This window comes from Psittacula echo, assembly GCF_963264785.1.
Source record: "Psittacula echo genome assembly, chromosome: 1".
Lineage (NCBI taxonomy): Eukaryota > Metazoa > Chordata > Aves > Psittaciformes > Psittacidae > Psittacula > Psittacula echo.
In genome coordinates, this window is record NC_137735.1 from 67,365,235 (window position 1) to 67,383,354 (window position 18,120).

The 18,120-nt window shown below is 37.7% G+C and overlaps 1 protein-coding gene across 4 annotated transcripts in view; it reads left to right on the top strand.

The window, feature by feature from the left end:
• The window catches only part of INPP4B (inositol polyphosphate-4-phosphatase type II B), a gene marked incomplete at both ends in the record, with an annotated part of 275,319 nt that overhangs the window by 236,853 nt on the left and 20,346 nt on the right, over positions 1–18,120 (top strand). For all 4 annotated transcript variants that reach the window (XM_080620632.1, XM_080620633.1, XM_080620631.1 and 1 more), the window contains 3 exons: positions 1,940–2,037; positions 5,782–5,894; positions 9,848–10,002. In XM_080620632.1, coding sequence (XP_080476758.1) covers positions 1,940–2,037; positions 5,782–5,894; positions 9,848–10,002 — 366 coding nt within the window. The remainder of the gene's footprint in view (positions 1–1,939; positions 2,038–5,781; positions 5,895–9,847; positions 10,003–18,120) is intronic.

The window sequence follows — 18,120 nt, forward strand, 5'->3', positions numbered from 1 at the left end:
CAAATGCCCCGAAGAAAGATTTGACAAGATTTAGAAACAGCCTGGATGTATGGGGGCTTGTAGAGAGGAGTTGGTGTGAAAAGGTGTCTGGCTTGCAGGTGGAGTGGCAGGAAGACTGGTAGCCTTGTTCACAGTGGTGATTTTACATTATGGACAAAGAAAGCCATGAATGAAAAAATAATATATGTAGATCTATAAATAAATATAAGTGTATTAATATATATATATCAAAAAAGTCAAGTTGGATTACTGCATGCAGAAACAGTTTTTTCTGCATTCACTTACAGGTATAAACGTTAGACTTAATTCAAAATACTGCTTAACTCCTAAAGCTGCACCTTTGTCTTTGAGATTGGAAACACTGCACATGCTTTTAGGTAAAAAATATTTTTTGTGGGGGAAATTAACATGAGAATAGAAAGAAAATTTTGTGATAAATTTCTAGAAAATGTTGCTTTATTTAGATGAAAACATCTCTTCAGTATAGCACGGTTGAGAATGTATCTGATTTAAAAGAAATATTCTTATGTGACAGTGCAGCAGTGGCTATTGAGGAAGTAGTCTTTTCCCTCTTTAGCACGTTTGAATGTTTTATTTCCTTCTGCATGATGTAACAGTACATTTGGTATCTTCTGATTTGTGTTCCCTTTTCTCTACCTGGTAGAGAAAACTTACCGGTCCTGAACAGATTTACCTGTCCACATCTCTCTTTCTGTACTCCACCATTTCCTTCTCTGTCTTCCTTTTCTTTATTTCAAGGCTATTCTAGAGATGAGTCCTAACTGCCCAAGGGACATTCCTGTCTTTATATTCATATCTCTCACAGCAGAGCTACCAGGAGATTTATATTATATATTTCTCTTTTTTAGCCTGTATTTTCTACAACTTGGCTGTTGCAGGAATTTTGATCTTGCAGATAAAGAACTTGCCTATGTAGCTATGGTCAGTTCATGGATAAGCATAATGGCATCCTGATGTTGTCTGGATTTTCTGTGAAGTGCAGAATAACAAGGATTAGGGGATGTGTTCCCAGCAGACTCTGCTGCTGCAAGAAAGCCCAGAACATGTACCTGAGCCAGCTGCAGCACTGTCAAGTGCCTGCTGAGGTCTATGTGTGCCACAGTAAGCTTAAATGAAGGCAATTGAAGCCAGCTAGCCTGCAGGTCATAACTCTGTGAAGCTTAATGGTGAAATCACTGCTCAACAACAAGGAAATGGTTCTGTCATTGGCTTCAGATACAAGAAACCAAGATAACCAACAGCTCAGGAGCAGTGTAGGTCAGAAAGGGCCCAGAGAAGTAATCAGTTTGACTATTTATAGCAAATATTCTCAGATCATAGCAGAAAATACTTCTTCGGAAGGTTTTCCACCTGACACTTGAATATCTTCCATCTTGTGTGGCTTCAATATTGTCCAGCTCTGGTAGAAATTAATACGCTTAAGCAAAAGCAGCAGTAAGAGATGTTGTTCTCTGCCTGTGGTGCCATCTGAAATTCCCACAAAGAGCCCTTGCATTTATGCAGGATTTATGAAGGTAAAGAAAATAGTGCTTTATTTAATGTCTGTAAATGGATTACTTTGTTTATATGATTTTGGAAAAATTATCCATGTGTGATGACCTCATTCTGAAGTATTAAAATATTAGTTACAAAGCATATGAGATATTAGCAACTACATGTTTGACAAAATCTACTACATTCAGCGCTGGAAGGGAGTGGAATAAAAAAAAATACTCAAAGTCCAGTGGACTGGTGTCCTTGCCTGTATCAGGGGGTTGGAACTGGATGATTTTTAAGGTCTTTTCCAACCCCAACTGTTATATGGTTCTATGATTTCTACATGCAGAGAAATCATTCTCAAGGATAATTTAGCTTTGGTTTAGTTTTGGTCGTTTGTGGGGGATTTTCTTTTCCATCATTTCATTGTGCTTTTTTACAGGTTTGGAGATACCACTTTGCAGGAAAACATTAACCAGGAAAACTTGGAACTTCTAAAAGAATATTACAAGCTGTTTACAGAAAAAATGCCTCCTGATTGTAAGTACAAAATAATGCAATATGCAAATGGCTTTGAAAATGTTTGCTACATAGAAGATCCTAAGAAAGTAACGTTACCACAGTATTAGTGTGCAGCTTTTAGATTTAGGCCTCAGTCCCATAACTTGTTCCATAAAGTTTAACACTCTGAACATGGCCTGTACACAGCCCTGCTGAAGTCAGTAGTGACTGCAGGCCCAACGCCACAGCAGAAACTACAGAAAGAGTGAAACAGCATAATGATGACCCAAACAGCTCTCTTAAATCTTAGTATAATATGCCTTTTGATATTTCAAGTAAAGGACATTCTGTACCTAATATATTTGTACAGAAATACTTGGTGGGAATTTTCGTCAGTTTCAGTCATTCCCTCCATTCTTATTTTGCAAATGTATTAAGGTATGGCCAACCACTGAGAAACTGGCAGATGCAAATGCAAGCAGTGAGCCACGTCATAACGTCACTGATGTGAATAAGAGAGTTCCATTAGAATGAGCCCTATATTTCAATTTTACAGAAATTTGGTATCATAAATATTACGAGTCTGTTACTCTGATTCTTGAAAGCAAATGCTGAAAAGACCATTTGTGTCAAACTAATCGTATTAAAGTGGTCTAAATGCCTAAACTGTATTCCCAAATGTTGCAAATTTTACAGCCTGATTTTAAATAGCTTGGATTTAAGTCTCTGCTCCTTCCCTTTTTATAAAGGGGGGGATGAATCTTTTAAATCTAAAGGTCTGTCATCTTACAGGATTTGCATGTGCCTTCTCGTGGTGAATACTGCCTGTTAAAATCCCTTGCAAAGCTTCTGTTCTCATACAGCATACCTTGTGTTGGTTAGTTTTGCAAATTATCTACTACATGTATGTACTGGGAGTTATATGCAGTGTGTCACTGTATATGTGTACATATTTATCTTTTATCTCAGGATGATTTTCAGAGTTAATAACTGTGACAGAAATGAAAGTTCTGTTCTTAAACAGTGGGCAGTATGCCCATCATCCACCCCCAGCTCCAGGATTTCTACAGAGAAACTCATACAAGAAGTTAGTAATTAATTTAAGGGAATCCTGCCAAGAAAGCATCCTGAAAAGCTAACCTCATCTAGGGTTAGGTCTAAGGTAGATTTGCTACCTCATAAATGGTTCAGATTATATGAAAGCAAAAATTTGCATGCAGATAGGATTGGCCGCTTTTCAGTAACAGAAGCTAACCTTGTACTGTCTTCTTGCAGAAGGATTATTAGTGAGCCACACAGTCTTCCTGGACTTCTTCCAGACTGTGCAGGCTTTTAAGAACTGCGCTTATCTAATTCATCATGTCTTTTCTGGTTATTATTACCTTCTTGCTTTTTCTCTACCTCTAAGATCTGAGTCTGTTTTTCATCCAAATTTTTACAAAAGACAAAGCACCTTCTGGTTCCGTTGCCCTACCCAGTAGCTTCCTGCCATTACATGGAATCACTCTTTTGGCTTGGAGAAACATGCCTTTTAAACTAGCTCCCTGGAAAAACAAAGTCAAGCTCTCCAAATCATTCAGCTGGGGGAGGGCTTCAATTCCTCTCCTGTCCCCTTACCTCTGTGCTCATGTTCTTAAGAAGCTAACTGTCCATGCAAGCTGGCAGCAGCCCTGGTGTTGTGTCAAAGTGTGACTCATTCAGCATTCATGGCTCCTTGATGGTTTTGTCACACCTTTCTAGATAGTTTCCTGTAATGCCAAATCTGTGCTGCAAAATAAGTGCAGGACCCAGCTCACAAAGCTCTTAGTTACAAAAACAGTGCTCATAAAGCCAGACAGAATTTAGGAACTCACAGCCTGTTGGCCAGGCTGTTGCATCCACCACCCTTAGGCAGCCTCACTTGCCTGCTGTTTCATTCATGTATTCCATTTCAATGAATTCAATTTTCCACTCCCATAAAGGTATTGCAACCTTTACTGTTGGTTTTTCCTCTTGTCTCTATAATTCTGATTGCAAATAATATTCTAGCTTTCTCTGTCTTCTGAGTTACTAAAAGTCTTCAGCTGCATGTAACTATATGCTGAACACTGACTTTCTGTCTTCTTTTAGATGAATATGTACCGTGTCACTCACCTGTTTCTTAATCTCTTTAATTATGTAATAGGAAACTCTGAAAACTGTAAATAACAATGTGCTTCCAGAAAGATTCCTACTAAAAAAGCCAACCAAATGTAGCACTGATTTAGGCACCAAAATAGTACTGCTTTTATGGAGTATCTAATGATAGTAAGGGTAGAAAAAATGTGTGATTGTTGTTTAGTAGTACCTGATTAATTGAAAAGAACAGTTTAGAACTCAATTTAAACAGCTGAAAACATGAAGAAACCCATGTCATGAGTGATATTCAGTGTTGCTGGTTTGATACCCAACACCCAGAGCAACATCAGTTCATCATTGTCCTGTGTGAGGGGAGGGATACATGCAAGGTTTAGAAATCCAGCAAGCAAACAAAGATTTTATTCCATAGCATAATAATGCATGTAGCGGTACGTGCACTTTCAACGCAAAGTCTGTGAGCCTGTTATGTACTTCCAGGCTTTTCCCCCTTATAATCTATGAGAGTGATTTGATGGTTTAATGCTGCTTTATGACACAAAGGATTTAAGTGATCGATCACATCCAGTCAAGATGCAGCTCATTTGCTGATATTATAAATTAGTAGAATCTTGCTTTACCTGTGGTGAAGTCATCTCTCTGAGATGACTCATTTTATGCTGTGAACCAAAGGAAAACTGCTATGAAACAATAAAATACTTACCTAGAGATGCATTTGCATAATCTTGAAGCATCTTTTTAGAGTACTCATTGTATGCTATGTGTTTGAAAAAAGCAGATGCAGGATAAATATAATAGTCTAGCAGGTTGTAATGTATTTTTATATGCTCTGCATTATCTAATTGTCTGATCAGGAATTGTAATACAAAGATAAAACAATCCTCATTAAGATTATTGTAAAACTAGTTTGAATGTGCTTTTTCTGCATTTTTTTCTTTTTGGCAGCACAGGATGAGTAAGGCAGCTTAGACATTTTTAGAATAGTTCTTGAGTATATTTAAATTACTTCTTACTATGAATCATGCATAGGGGAAACTACAGAATTCATTACAGATAAAAGGTAAAAGCCTGTTGATAAGAGGGATCATTCCAGCTGTGTTCACATTAGGAGAATGGATTTTGACCTGCATTAGTACTTACCTCATTTTTACTCTTTGCATTGAGTGTAAATCTTAGGCTTGGGGCTTAAAGAAGTAAATTTGAAAAACAGATTTTGATTGTTTCTGCTGATTTTCAAAACTAATGAAGATAAAGGTAACATTAGAACAAGCCCCTTCTATATATACCCACAAAACAAAAGAGCAAATTAAATTGCTTAATCTGAATTACCAGTAGACATCTATGATAATAAAATGTCAGCTCAGCTGCCATACCTAGGGCAATTAGGTATAATTTTGCATTTTAAGTAAACCTGAAATTATTTTGTATTTCAAAATCAAAGTTCCTCAGACTGAGAAATATCCTTTGTTAAATTTGGGGGGACGTGTGTGGTGTGGTGGTGGTGTTTAGTGTTGTTTAACCCTTCTCTTATATTAGAAAGTAAAGCATCATTTTCTAAGAAAAATGAGATGTAACAAAAGCAAAATATTTTGACTTAAAAAATGCATCCCATCAAAGCAGATTTTTATACACTTGATTATTTCTCTACTAATCAACCTTTTTTTCCAGGTCTACCACATTTTCAAGAACAAAATGATTTAAAGGGATTGCTAGAAAATCTCCATCAAAATATCCAGGCCAAAAAGAGAAAGAATGTAGAAATCATGTGGCTGGCTGCGACAGTGAGTCCTCTTGTTTCACATGTGTTCATATGATTTTCATATGCCTGCTGATACTGTAAGCGCAATGCGTTTTAAGGATATAATTGGGAAACTCATTGATTAAAGTGGATAGGCTGAAATGGCCCTCTAACATTTCCATTCTGATGGGCTATCATCCCACTCATGCATATATCTCTTCTTCCTACAGTTAAATTACAGATATTATATTTTTCCTGCTTTCTTACCTGGTAGAACTGGCTAGAATTCAAAGAGAGAGATGGTCTTGGTCACTTTGTTGTCCCCTACTTCCTCCAGCCCCTTTACTGCAAAGCTTCTAGCCAGGCAGTCCATGGGCTGTGCTGCTGCTCAGGGTTGTTTTGCTCCAGATGCAGGATTTTTCATTTATATCAGTGAGTTGTATAACAAGATAAAAGAGGTTTGTGTATTGTTTGGGGCATGTTTTTTTGCTTAACTGAGTCCGGTTTTAGGCAGAGGAATCCCTTCATCCCCAGTATGGACAGAATTAATTGGATGATCATGCATAGCTATCGATGTATCATGTCATATGGGAGAGACAATACAGTATTCAGCTACAGTATCTAACTTTTTTTGCTTGTTTGTTTAAAATCATATCCATTCTTTGATAATATAAAATTTGATTATTCAAAATACCTTCCTTTTATTGTTTAGTGTCCATAACCCTTGAGGACATGATTATGTGCTCTACCTTTTGTTAAATATTGCTGTACTCAACTTTTTAGTACTTATATTTTGTAAACAAGTGTTTAATTGTATCAGCACAACTTCTTGTCATTCACATTTTATGGGGTTTTTTAGCCAGTGTCACTGTGACAGCCACTCCAAGGGCACTGATAAGCTCTATATGCAAAGGGCAGATGTTCAGACGCAGGGAGAGCACAAAAATGTTTATCAAACAATGAATGATACTTACTTTGCTTTATTTACATAATTCCTTTTTGTTTCCCAGTTCTGTGTTAAAAACAAACAAACAAAACCCCTAACCAAATAAATTACCTTAGATACTTATAAAGAGCTCAAGATTTTCAAGAATGTGGAATTCAACCAGGTAATAAGAACAGACACCTTTGGTGTCTCTGACCATTATATAAGTAGACACTCGATCTTTATCTACTGGAACTGAAGCAAGACCTTGCATTTGGGGAACTTTCAAATGCATATACCCTTCAAGGGAAATAAGTATTTGATAAAAAATATTAATTAAATTCTCATGTCTCTTCATTAACATGAGGAACAAGACAATATTAGCTATGTCTTTGTATTAATAACACTGCTGTAATTTTTTATATTGCTAATAACATTTTGCCTTGTGGTTCATAAATATTATCACATGCTATTACAGTATAAATCTGTTATGAGTAAAACCAGAAGCCTTTCTAACAGTACAAGTTCTGCAATTACTATGAAACACTGCTTTTTGAAGAAGTAAAAGATAAATCAGTACAGGGTAGTGTAAAAGGAGCTATATGAAAATTTCCTTAATCTTTGGCTATAGAAAGTTGTCCTCTACCATCTATTCAGGATTCTCTGGAAACAATTTCATGGGTAAAAAGCACTCATTGAACATTCAAACTGATTCAGATTTTTCCTTCACTGTATTCTGCTTCTTCTCGTGTTACCTTACTGTAACTTTCTGAAATGAGTATTTCTTGACTCATTGATTTACATATTGTTGCACTGTATTACATTTATTTAGTGGAAAGTATGTATGGATATCACTTTGTTATTGCAGTAGATTCTAGATGGATATGCATATGTATCTGCATCTGCATGTAATCCCTGTTGTAATGGGACCCTGAGAATACAGCTGTGTTTTAAAAGTCAGCTTTTGCAAATTGGTATCACAAGCATTTTCTATTCTAAATATAATGGGATTAAGACTTAAATGTTATATTCTGATCTCCAAAACTGCCCCTTCATCTTTGGTCTTAGATCACAAGAAATAAACAGAGTATATTCTCGAGCAATCAGATCACTGTTTGCCCATTTTAATTATTTCCTTTGTTTAACTGCTGCTGCTTAGTGAACTGAGTCATTGTGAGGATTTTTATGGGCCAGCCTATCAGGTTAGCCTATGTTTCTTCTTAAATCCGAACCTAAGGATTTTTTAATTTGTTTAAGTGAACAGATTGTTTTCTATTTAATCCAGTTTAAAATGATTGAGACTTTTGTACAGTGCTTCAATGCAAAACAAGTTTGTGGTTACAGTAATTTGCGTATTGTGCACAACTGAACTTCTCAGTTCAAAACTGACTCTCTCTAGCCAGCAGGTTTTGTGCTGCCAGCCCAGATTTGGGATTTAGTCTACCTTCCCTGCAATGAGAGGCTCATCTGGAATAATTACCTATTTTTTTCTAATGATTCATTCACTTCAAATAGTCACAATTAATCATGGACTTCAAAAGAAACAGTGTAAGGAGAATTAATCTCCTCAATTAAACAGTTAACTTCTTCCACCTAAAAAAATCAACTTTTGAGATTAATACAATTAACAGATAAATAAGTGCTTCCTGGCCAAAGCGAAATTGTGAAGTTTCACCCTGCAGGATCCCAAGTAAACCTTTGATAGCCAAGCTGGGAAGTTCCTTAGGATGAAGCCTAATTGCTGTAATTTATTACATGCCCTATTCTCGTAACTATTTCCTTTTTAGATAGAATCATAGAATCATAGAATAGTTAGGGTTGGAAAGGACCTTAAGATCATCTAGTTCCAACCCCCCTGCCATGGGCAGGGACACCTCACACTAAACCATGCCACCCAAGGCCTCATCCAACCTGGCCTTGAACACCGCCACAGAGGGAGCATTCACAACCTCCCTGGGCAACCCATTCCAGTGCCTCACCACCCTAACAGTAAAGAATTTCTTCCTTAGATCCAATCTAAACTTCCCCTGTTTAAGTTTGAACCCGTTACCCCTTGTCCTGTCACTACAGTCCCTGATGAAGAGTCCATCCCCAGCATCCTTGTAGGCGCCCTTCAGATACTGGAAGGCTGCTATGAGGTCTAATTGAATAGGCTGGTTCTCACAGAAAATGAGAAAAAAATTGAAGAAACTTTTCCTTTTATAGTCTAGGCTAACACAAATACTTTCAAGTTCAGGATTTTGGATGCAATGGTTTCGTAAGCTGTAGTCAATGCACACATTTTAGTGACTTGCTTAAAATTCTTAGGACTAAGAGTAGTAGATTTTGATTTTAATATTGTTGGATCCACTGCCAGTTTCTTGCTTTGCTGAGGGGATGATGTTGGAGTGGGCAGGAGAGAGACTTGACTGCAATTGCAGTACAAGACTGTGTGCAGCGTGCTTTTAAAATAAAAGTTTTTTTCTTCAGTGAGCACGTTATTTGTACGTTTGTCCTCCTAGTGAAAGGAAGATCTGCTTTTAAAATGTGTCACATGGACAAATTGGAAATGGGCTATAGAGCAGTAGCTATAATCTTTTGGTTCTATTTTAGTGGAGTGTTAATGCTGCAAATTTATAAACATTGTTGTGTCTGGTCCATCCCTAGCAGTGTTCAAGGCCAGGTTGGAAGGGACTTTGAGCAACCTGATCTAGTGGAAGGTCTCCCTGCTCATGGCAGGAGGTTGAAACTAGATGAGCTTTAAGGTCCCTGCCAACCCAAACCATTCTATGGTTCTATGAAAAGGTAAATTTGCAGTTCTTTTCAGCACATTTTCAACTTTTGTGGCACTGCGTCAGGCCAGCGTAATCCTTAGAATATTAAAATCCCCACAGTAGATTTAATTGCAAAGACACACATCAGTAGCCATTGGAATTACTATCTTTTATAGCTTTTTTTTTCTTGAGAAATACTTCAGTTCTCTGTATTCCTTGTCTGTGATTGCAAAACTGTGGGAGTTTCACCGTCTGTGTAGTGCGTAGAGAACACAACGTGTGAAAAGGGTAATCCTTTGATGTCTGTGTGTGTTTCAGATTTGCCGTAAGCTGAATGGAGTCCGTTTCACCTGTTGCAAAAGTGCCAAAGACCGGACATCCATGTCAGTGACGCTGGAGCAGTGCTCCATCTTGAGGGATGAACACCAGCTTCACAAAGACTTCTTTATTCGGGCGCTGGACTGTATGAGAAGGTATGTGGAGATTTTTGCATATCCCATGCATTTTGGGCTGGGCCAAGAACTAAGTGTGGTACTAAAGCCAGTTGCAAATGTGTGATAGCCCCAGTCCTGATTTAGCACAGCTTGACCAGCAGCATGCCAGCTGGTAAGTCTTCTTCTTCTGCATGCAAAGGCTTCACAACTGTGTGTTTTAGGAGTAATTAACAGCTTCTAAGATAGATAAGTGAAACCTTGGAAGTGTCACCACTAACTGTAGCATTTGACCAAGATAAATAGCAGTTATTTTAACAATTTCTTAGGCTTTCGCAAGACTTAACAACCTTTATGACAACATAAATTAAAAAATTGATGTTAATTTGTGTTTTAAGATATATTTTTAAAATGTTTATACACTCATTAAAAATTTGTGTAAAACTATACAAATATTGTGAAAGCAATATAAATATTTTTACAGATGGCAATTCTTCTTACCTCATGTTATTAAAAATAAAGTTAGTTTGGACTGATGATGTTGCCATTAATATCTGATAAAATCTTTCCTATGCTTTAAAAAAATAATTTTTTTAATTCTAAATTACAGCTATGCAGAAATTGAGGCTGATGCTGTCAGCAGTGTGTAATTAAAAGATGTAAAGATTTCTGATTAAATGACCCTGATGAATAAAAAAAAAGAAATTGAGCAAACAAGTTTTGATCATGAAATTAATCCAGATGCTATATTCTCTAAAGAAGCTTTCATCATTGGCTTTAATCAGTACTGCAGTGTGTTTTCTATAAGAGTTTAAAAAATGTATCTACAACATTCAAATTAGGTCTCTAGCAAATAAAAAAGGTCACTGCAAAACTAACAGAAAATATTCTGGTCAGCCAGCAAAGAGTCATTATCTTGCACTTCTGTGAAACACAACTTGTTTCTATGTTGGATTTGGATCATACTATGTAAACAATCATGTTTAAAGTCTGTAACTGGTAATTCCTGACCTTAATATTTAGTATAGTCAGATTAGGTGTTTAATGTCTACATTAGCACTGTAGGTTTACACAGGTAGGGTCCTTTTGTCTTTTGGCAAAGATAGATATTCTAAAGAAACAAAGTAATGTTTACAAAGAGTAATTGAGCACAGGACTGAGATGGCTTCCGCACAGGTTTGTTTTGCAAGGTGCTAATGCAGTGTCCTGTATTAAAATGAGGTGTATAATTTTGTACGTACCTTGCAAAAATCCCTTTGTATCTGCAGTATTTCAGTGAGTGAATGACTTGTGTGCAGTCTTTCATAACCACATATTTTACCATTAATGAACAATTTCTGAGTTTTCTGTGTTAAATTTCATTTATGTTGGCATTTCAAATGTTATTTTTTTTCCTTTTATGTCTCCAATAAATACAAAGTGTATAAGCTACAGTAAATTACCAGATACAGGCAAACTAATTACATAAAACCATTATTATGTTAGAATAGCATTGAGCAGTAGATTGGAAAAGTTTCACAGATACAAATATGATTTTAAAAAGAAAAAAACAAACCTGCTATTCACACAAACGTTAATATGAAAGTGTAGTAGGCTTATGTAGACTAAAATGTAAGTGACTTTGAGTGCTTTTGTATCGCGTAACTGATCTGAAAGCTGAGAAGATTAACACGTCACTTCTGTTTGAAGGTAACAGTAAATTGGAGTTGCAGAGGAATGGTGAAAAGCCCAGAAAATCTGGAGAAAACTTAAAAAATAAATGAGCAGATGGGTATATGAGGTTGAAGCACCATCACAAAAGTTACTTCTGTGATTTTGCTGTGGTTTTGAACAGAGAAAAGTTTTGTCCTGCTAATATCCAATAAATTAACTTGAAACAGCCTTGAACTGATGTTAGATGCTGTGTTGGATGGAAGGTAATAATTTTGACTTGGGAAATTGTAGGGTGGTAGGATTGTCTGGTAGGACTGTCTGGGTGGTAAGATTGTCTGGGATTTAAAGCAAGAGCATTGCAATTAGTGTGGCAGTGGCATACAAAATAACTTGCACCATGAAGATAAGAAATAAATAGATCTTTTACCTGGGCTAATTTTGATCTGTGTAACATTGTTCACATAAGTGGAGGTTTAAAAAAAAAAAAAAAAGGCAAACTATTTTTTTTTTTCTCATGTGCTGGCAAATGAAAGCCCAAAAATTCAGAACAGAAGAAAAACAATGTCAAATGGGGACACACAGTGCTGAACTCCATGGTGCCCTCACCAACAGCTGCCTTTGGGTGCCTTTTTTGGTATCTTTGGTGCTACATACATTCAGCAGGGACTGTTTCTCCCTCCCCACTGCCCATCTGTTGCTGGAGGTGCTTCTGGAACAGTGCTGGATGACACAGGCTTCCCTCCCTCACCACCACTGCCTAGGTAGTGTGGCATGGACCCTCCAGCTGGGCTCTCTACTTGTAGGCAGATGGAGGAAGGTCAGTTGCAAAGAAGGGCAATTTGAGAAAGCAAACTGGGAAGGAAAGAGCAGTCAGGCAAAAGAGATGAGGGGGAAAAAGCCATAATTTCCGCAGGAAGACAGACGGTGTTTCAGCTACATCTCATGTATTTTACCTGAGGGAAGTTTGGCAGCTGTGGTTTTGAGGTTTGTGTGAATGAGGTTAACAGACTTGTTTGATAATCATTGTGATGCTTGATCCTTTCTTTTTGTTTGATTACTATTGCAGAGTGTTATTTGAAAGATTATGCTGTGCATTTCTGTGCTTTTCATTGACTACCTGTAGAAGCTTTTAGAATGATTTTCACATCTAAAAGAACCTATTTTGTTTTAAGAGCAGACAAAAGCTCTGTTTGCCGTTTAGTTTATGATTTTAGCAATTTTCCCCTGATGAATCTTCTCCAGATCACTTAGTTAAACTCTGTCAGTCAAATCCCTTTATGCTGATTGCCACAAATCACTTCTAAGCCTTTCAAAAGAACTAGTAGAACAGAAAAACTCAATTTTAACATCCAGAATCGTAATGGCCTGGATTGATCTTTGAAAGGCTTCTTTCAAGAGTTAACAGTAGGAGAGACAGAGTACTGTGAAACAGAGTGGTAAAAGCAAATGGTGAATTAAAAGCAGCCTCTATTGGAAATGCCATGATTTTGACATACGAAAATTATAGAGGTGCCTGTGTAGCTGTAAAGCTTTTTCTTTGCCTGCCAGTGCTGACACAGCTTTGCTGGCTATTGTAAAATGGAAGCCTGTGCTTATGGGTTTGTGTTTTCTGGCCACCAGAAGTTTGGAGATACTGACTTCTGCATGCTGCTGTTTTTCAGCTTCTCTAATGTCCCTAGAATTTTGAGCAAACCAGTGGCAATTTCAGATGTTTTGGTGTGTTTGCTTTAATGTACATTGCACGATGCTGTTTTGGAAAATAACTGCCAGTAGCTGTTATTTAACGACTTAGTTTGTAAGTGGAGTCAGTGGCTTGTAGTGATAAACTATATGTTTTTTGCTTCCTAAAATGAGAAAAAGGAAGAAAGAAGAAAAACTGTACAAAAATGCTTCCATTCGTTGTCCCTTTAGCATATCAAAATTGTGGTGAAACGATGACAGGAGTTCTAGTTTATCATCACTTAGCATATGTAATATGTGGTTTTGTCTTCTGGGTGCAACTCTAGCCATTATGGTGTTGCAATTGATGTGTATGTGAAGCGGCTATTCCATAAATAATTCTCCATATTATAGTTTCCTTGGTATGTGTATGTGATGTCCATTGATTTTAGTGACAGGCATAGTGTAGAATGAGGAAAATCAATACATTATCCCCCTCTGTATCAAATGCTTGCAATTCGCATCATATTAAAATCATATTTATAATATTGCTGATGCTTTCAGATCATAATCTGTCACAGTCATCAACATTCTGTTCCTATTTTTCCCTTCCCTAATATGAGAATATTTCCTATCATTCAATGTTAACTGTATTCCAAGAGGCAGGGGAGAGACAAAACTGATTTACCCGAGTTCCTTTCAGTGTCTGTCAAAGGATTATACTTTTTGTCTTTAGAGCTGGCCACTTACCAGGAAGGTTGGACTCTGGTAAGCAGCACACTAGAAGCAGTTCTGTAAAACTCATTGGATTGTCTTTTTCCCTTTTTTTCTTTTCTGAACCGGTTTAAAGTTGCAGTGACAGGGCTCCTTTTGGAGGCCTTGGGTAGTGAGTAACCTCAGAATCTCCTGGGTTTTGAACATGTTTCCAATAAAGCCTCAAAAGTAAAAACAAGCAAATGAAATGACAAGTTCACTGTATATGGTGAAACCTTCAGGCTTTCAGCTTTATCATCATTCTTAGCAGGGCACAATACCTGTCAGGTATTTCAGACATTGAATACAAAATTTGTCTCAGTGTAGGATACACTGTTTTCACTTGAAACAGCAGTCAAGGATATTTCAGATTATTTTAGATAAATTGCCTATCAAAAATCTGATTGAAGCATAAATACAGAGAATGAATGGTCTGGGCAACAAGGTATGGGATCTTGATGGCCTGATTATGAAGCAAAGAGTTACTTTTTAAAGAGCTGTTTGAGGGCATCTTTCCTTGGAGATCATCTCAAAGATTTGTGGGTTGAGAAGGGATGGCTGTAACAGCTCTTTGTCAGATGTTCTGGGCAGAATCTATTAAGTCCAGGCTGAGATGACCTTGGCCATGGAAGGCCCTATACCAAACACCACAGTGCTGCAATTGCTGCATGGTCTGGGAAGCAGAAGCAAAGACACAGGACCAGAGACTGGGATCCATGTGCAGACAACCATTGTTGACAAAGTATCGAACAGTAGCTTGAAAAGGCTGTTTTAAATCTAAGCTTTTCTAATATAAGTACTCCTTTTCACAGAACAGATCTTTATAATGTGTCTTTAAGGCAATGCGCTGGTTTTTAAGATTTCCAAAAGATAAGGAAACAGGGAAACCCAAACACACTTTATTTGCACCTTGTCAGTCTCAGGAAGTTCATTGGTGAGGTTCAGGCTTCTACATGGGCAAATTAGGTAAGTAAAATTGGCAGTTGCTTTGTAATACATTCTCACACATTTTGTTTGCTCCACTGGGGTCAGATGTTCAAGTCCATGTTTTGAGGGACATGTTTTCTAGCTGATTGCAAAAGTTTCATTTCTCTTGTACCTCATTTCTCCATCTTCCCAGATACTGACTTCAGACTCCTTTCTGATCAACACCCCAGAGTCCTGAGAACAATCTCCTGAGAATGTCCTCATCTTCCTCTCTTTCACCAGACTATCGCTTGCATAGTGCCCTCTGGTTGCTCCTTCCTCCTTTGTGGTGCATGTGGCTGCTTTTATCTTCTCCAGAGCTCCTCTGGTAGCTTCAGTAACAATGTAGAGAGAACAGCGGAGAACATCAGTCCCCCTGCCTCATTGCCTTTGCTTCGTGTTGCAGCGGTCATCACCTGCCATGGAGAAGAACAGCAAGGAAGAGTCTTGTCTAACCCCTTGACCTGGCAGATGTTCAGCATAAATTAAATCCTCAAAGCGTGTACCTGCTGAATTTTAACAAGTCCTTGTTAGGAAGAGGTGATTTGAGATTCTAGCAGGAGCAGGCTCTTACAATAGTTATATCTCTCATACCTTTATTACCTTGCTGCAGAATATCAACTCCTGCTCGTCAGGGTAGAGGTTCTAGTAACCATTACAAAAAACAAAAGCTGTATTCTTTTTACTTCTTTACATGGCATTTGAAATTTGAATTTTATCCATTCAAAATGAATGAACAATTGAAAGTAGAATCTCAATGGAAAACATTGTCTAACCTTAATTATAGTTTTGCTTCCCCTGGAACCTATAATAATATTATTGGACTACTCACTGGGGAGGAAGGGAGTGTTCAAGGGCAACCATAAAAAAGACTTTGCCACTCTTTGCAAGGAATATTTAGAGCTGTGACCCAGGCTATGTCACCAAACCCCTTAGCTTTTCAGCAGGCAGTAAACCAGAATTTTTGACGTAAATGCTTAGTATTCCTGTCAGTCCAGGGGAGGAGTACCTGTAAGTAGTCTGTATCACCTCTACATTTTGACACCGGCCTTAGGTGGGTGAGTCCTTGAAATGCACCTTCTTCTCCTTCATTGATTATGTAGGAAAGGTGGGTACCTTCCTACCTGAAGACTCAGAACCTGCCAGTAAATTTTAACTGATGAACAGTAAAATATACTAACATAGCATTGCAATGTATTACAGGGGAAAAAAAAAAGTTCCTTTTTCATTAAAAAAGAAACTAGGCGTGTTTGTGTTTTAGCTTTGTGACAAGAAACAAACCTTGATTCCCTGTGACCTTTTTTGCTGAAGGGAGTCCTTGCCTTCTGACTTACACGTGTATATGACACAGTTCTCCAGAGGAGAATCAGATTTAATGGAATTACGATCATAAACTCGCCCTACTCTGAGTTCTTCTGCTCTGATTTGTACCTTCTATTTCTGAGATATCAACAGGGTAAATGATCTGTTATCTAGCCCATATTAGTATTTGCCTTATCTTGACCCAAATGAGAGTCTAGAGACTTGAACTATGCCTTCTGTCTCAGGGCATGTTTTAATTATTCAGTAGAGGCAATGAGAAGGGTGTGTAATTAATTACCAGGTGCACCCTAGGATCGCTTAGTTTTCAAAACCAGCCAAATAAAAAAGCCTTATCCAATAAATTTGCTTTCCCATTTAGTACCACAGTCTGTGTTTGGATCCTTAATAGTGCAGCAGTGATTTTAGACTCTGCATCTTGATTAATTAAAAAAGGAAAGTGCTTACACTATTTGCACCCCTAATGTAAAGTGTTCGTCACTTTTGTTGTACATAGGTAATAGGAATATAGTTTTCCTGGACTTCACCTGCTAGAGGTGGGCAAATCTAGCATGCAAGCAGTCAGGTTATCTGAAAATACGGTTTGGTGTTTACTTTTGAGATTCTTCTAGTCATCCATGGAAGACTTCATTAATTGCTTCATTCACTGGGTGCTTTAGTGCTTATGCCATTGCTTATTCAGATCTTCCTGTGACAGACTAGGTCTTACCTGAAATCAGAAACTAGATGCATTTTATTCACCAGAGTGAGGAATATCAGATTTCTTCGTATTATATTTCACTTCTATTAAGATTTTCTGGGGGAGTGTGTGAGAAAAGTCCATGCATATTTATCACCTGTTAAATCTCCATGTGCCACAGCTGAATTACTATGGCTTTGACCACATACAGCTAAATCTCTCAGGAAAAGCAACACTGCCAAGTCTAAAATTGAGATAAGAAGGGAGCAGGAAATAAGCAGGTAGTAACAGCATACAATAGCTGGCTAAATTTATCATGGATCCAATCTCTTCAAGAATTTATCTGCCTCTAAAACAATATTCCTCTCAGAATAATATAACATGGGCAGGGAGAGCATGGCACTTCCTTCCTGCAGTCCCAGACATGTAGAGACTGTGGAGAAGTTGGAGGGGACACAGGAAAGAGTGGCACCTAGCTGCTATTCCAGAAAGGTGGTTTTGTAATAGAAGTTTCTGCATTTCTTCAGGAGAAAGATGATGCAATGTCAGGCTATAGCTTCAGTTGGCTAATGTAGAAAGCAGGTAATAGACACTTTGAGGTCAATTTTTGCTCACAGTTTAGGCTCCCTTAATTCCTTCATCAAACTTAGTTTCTTTTGGAGTATTCCCTGTTCACATAGTCATCATCTGTTCTCATCCAGTATCCCTGTTCCAGTTTTCTTTCATAGGATCCCTGCCTTTTTTTATACGTGTGATTGTTGCTGTTGTTTTCCCCTTCTGTCTGCTGCTCTATTTCCCTTTTCCAGTGATCATTTCCATGTTTCTTTCTCTCCTGCAGTGTATGATATTGGTGTATAATGTATTCAACTTGGTGTATGATATTTTGAAGAACTCCTCTGAGAGTAGCCTTGCTTAGCTCAGTTCAGGAGCAAGTTTTAGTAGTGGTTTCTAGTTGTTACTCTCTGAGGCAGCTTTGATTTGGTGAATGTCGTTTCATAAATGTGTCCTCATCATTACAGCAACCTCTTTCACTGGCATAGCTAGAAGCAGCACATTGTTTATCAGTGTTTCCTTGCCAGTAGAAGTCATGGTAACTGTCAGGAGTGGAGTGACCAAAGTAGTTTCCATTT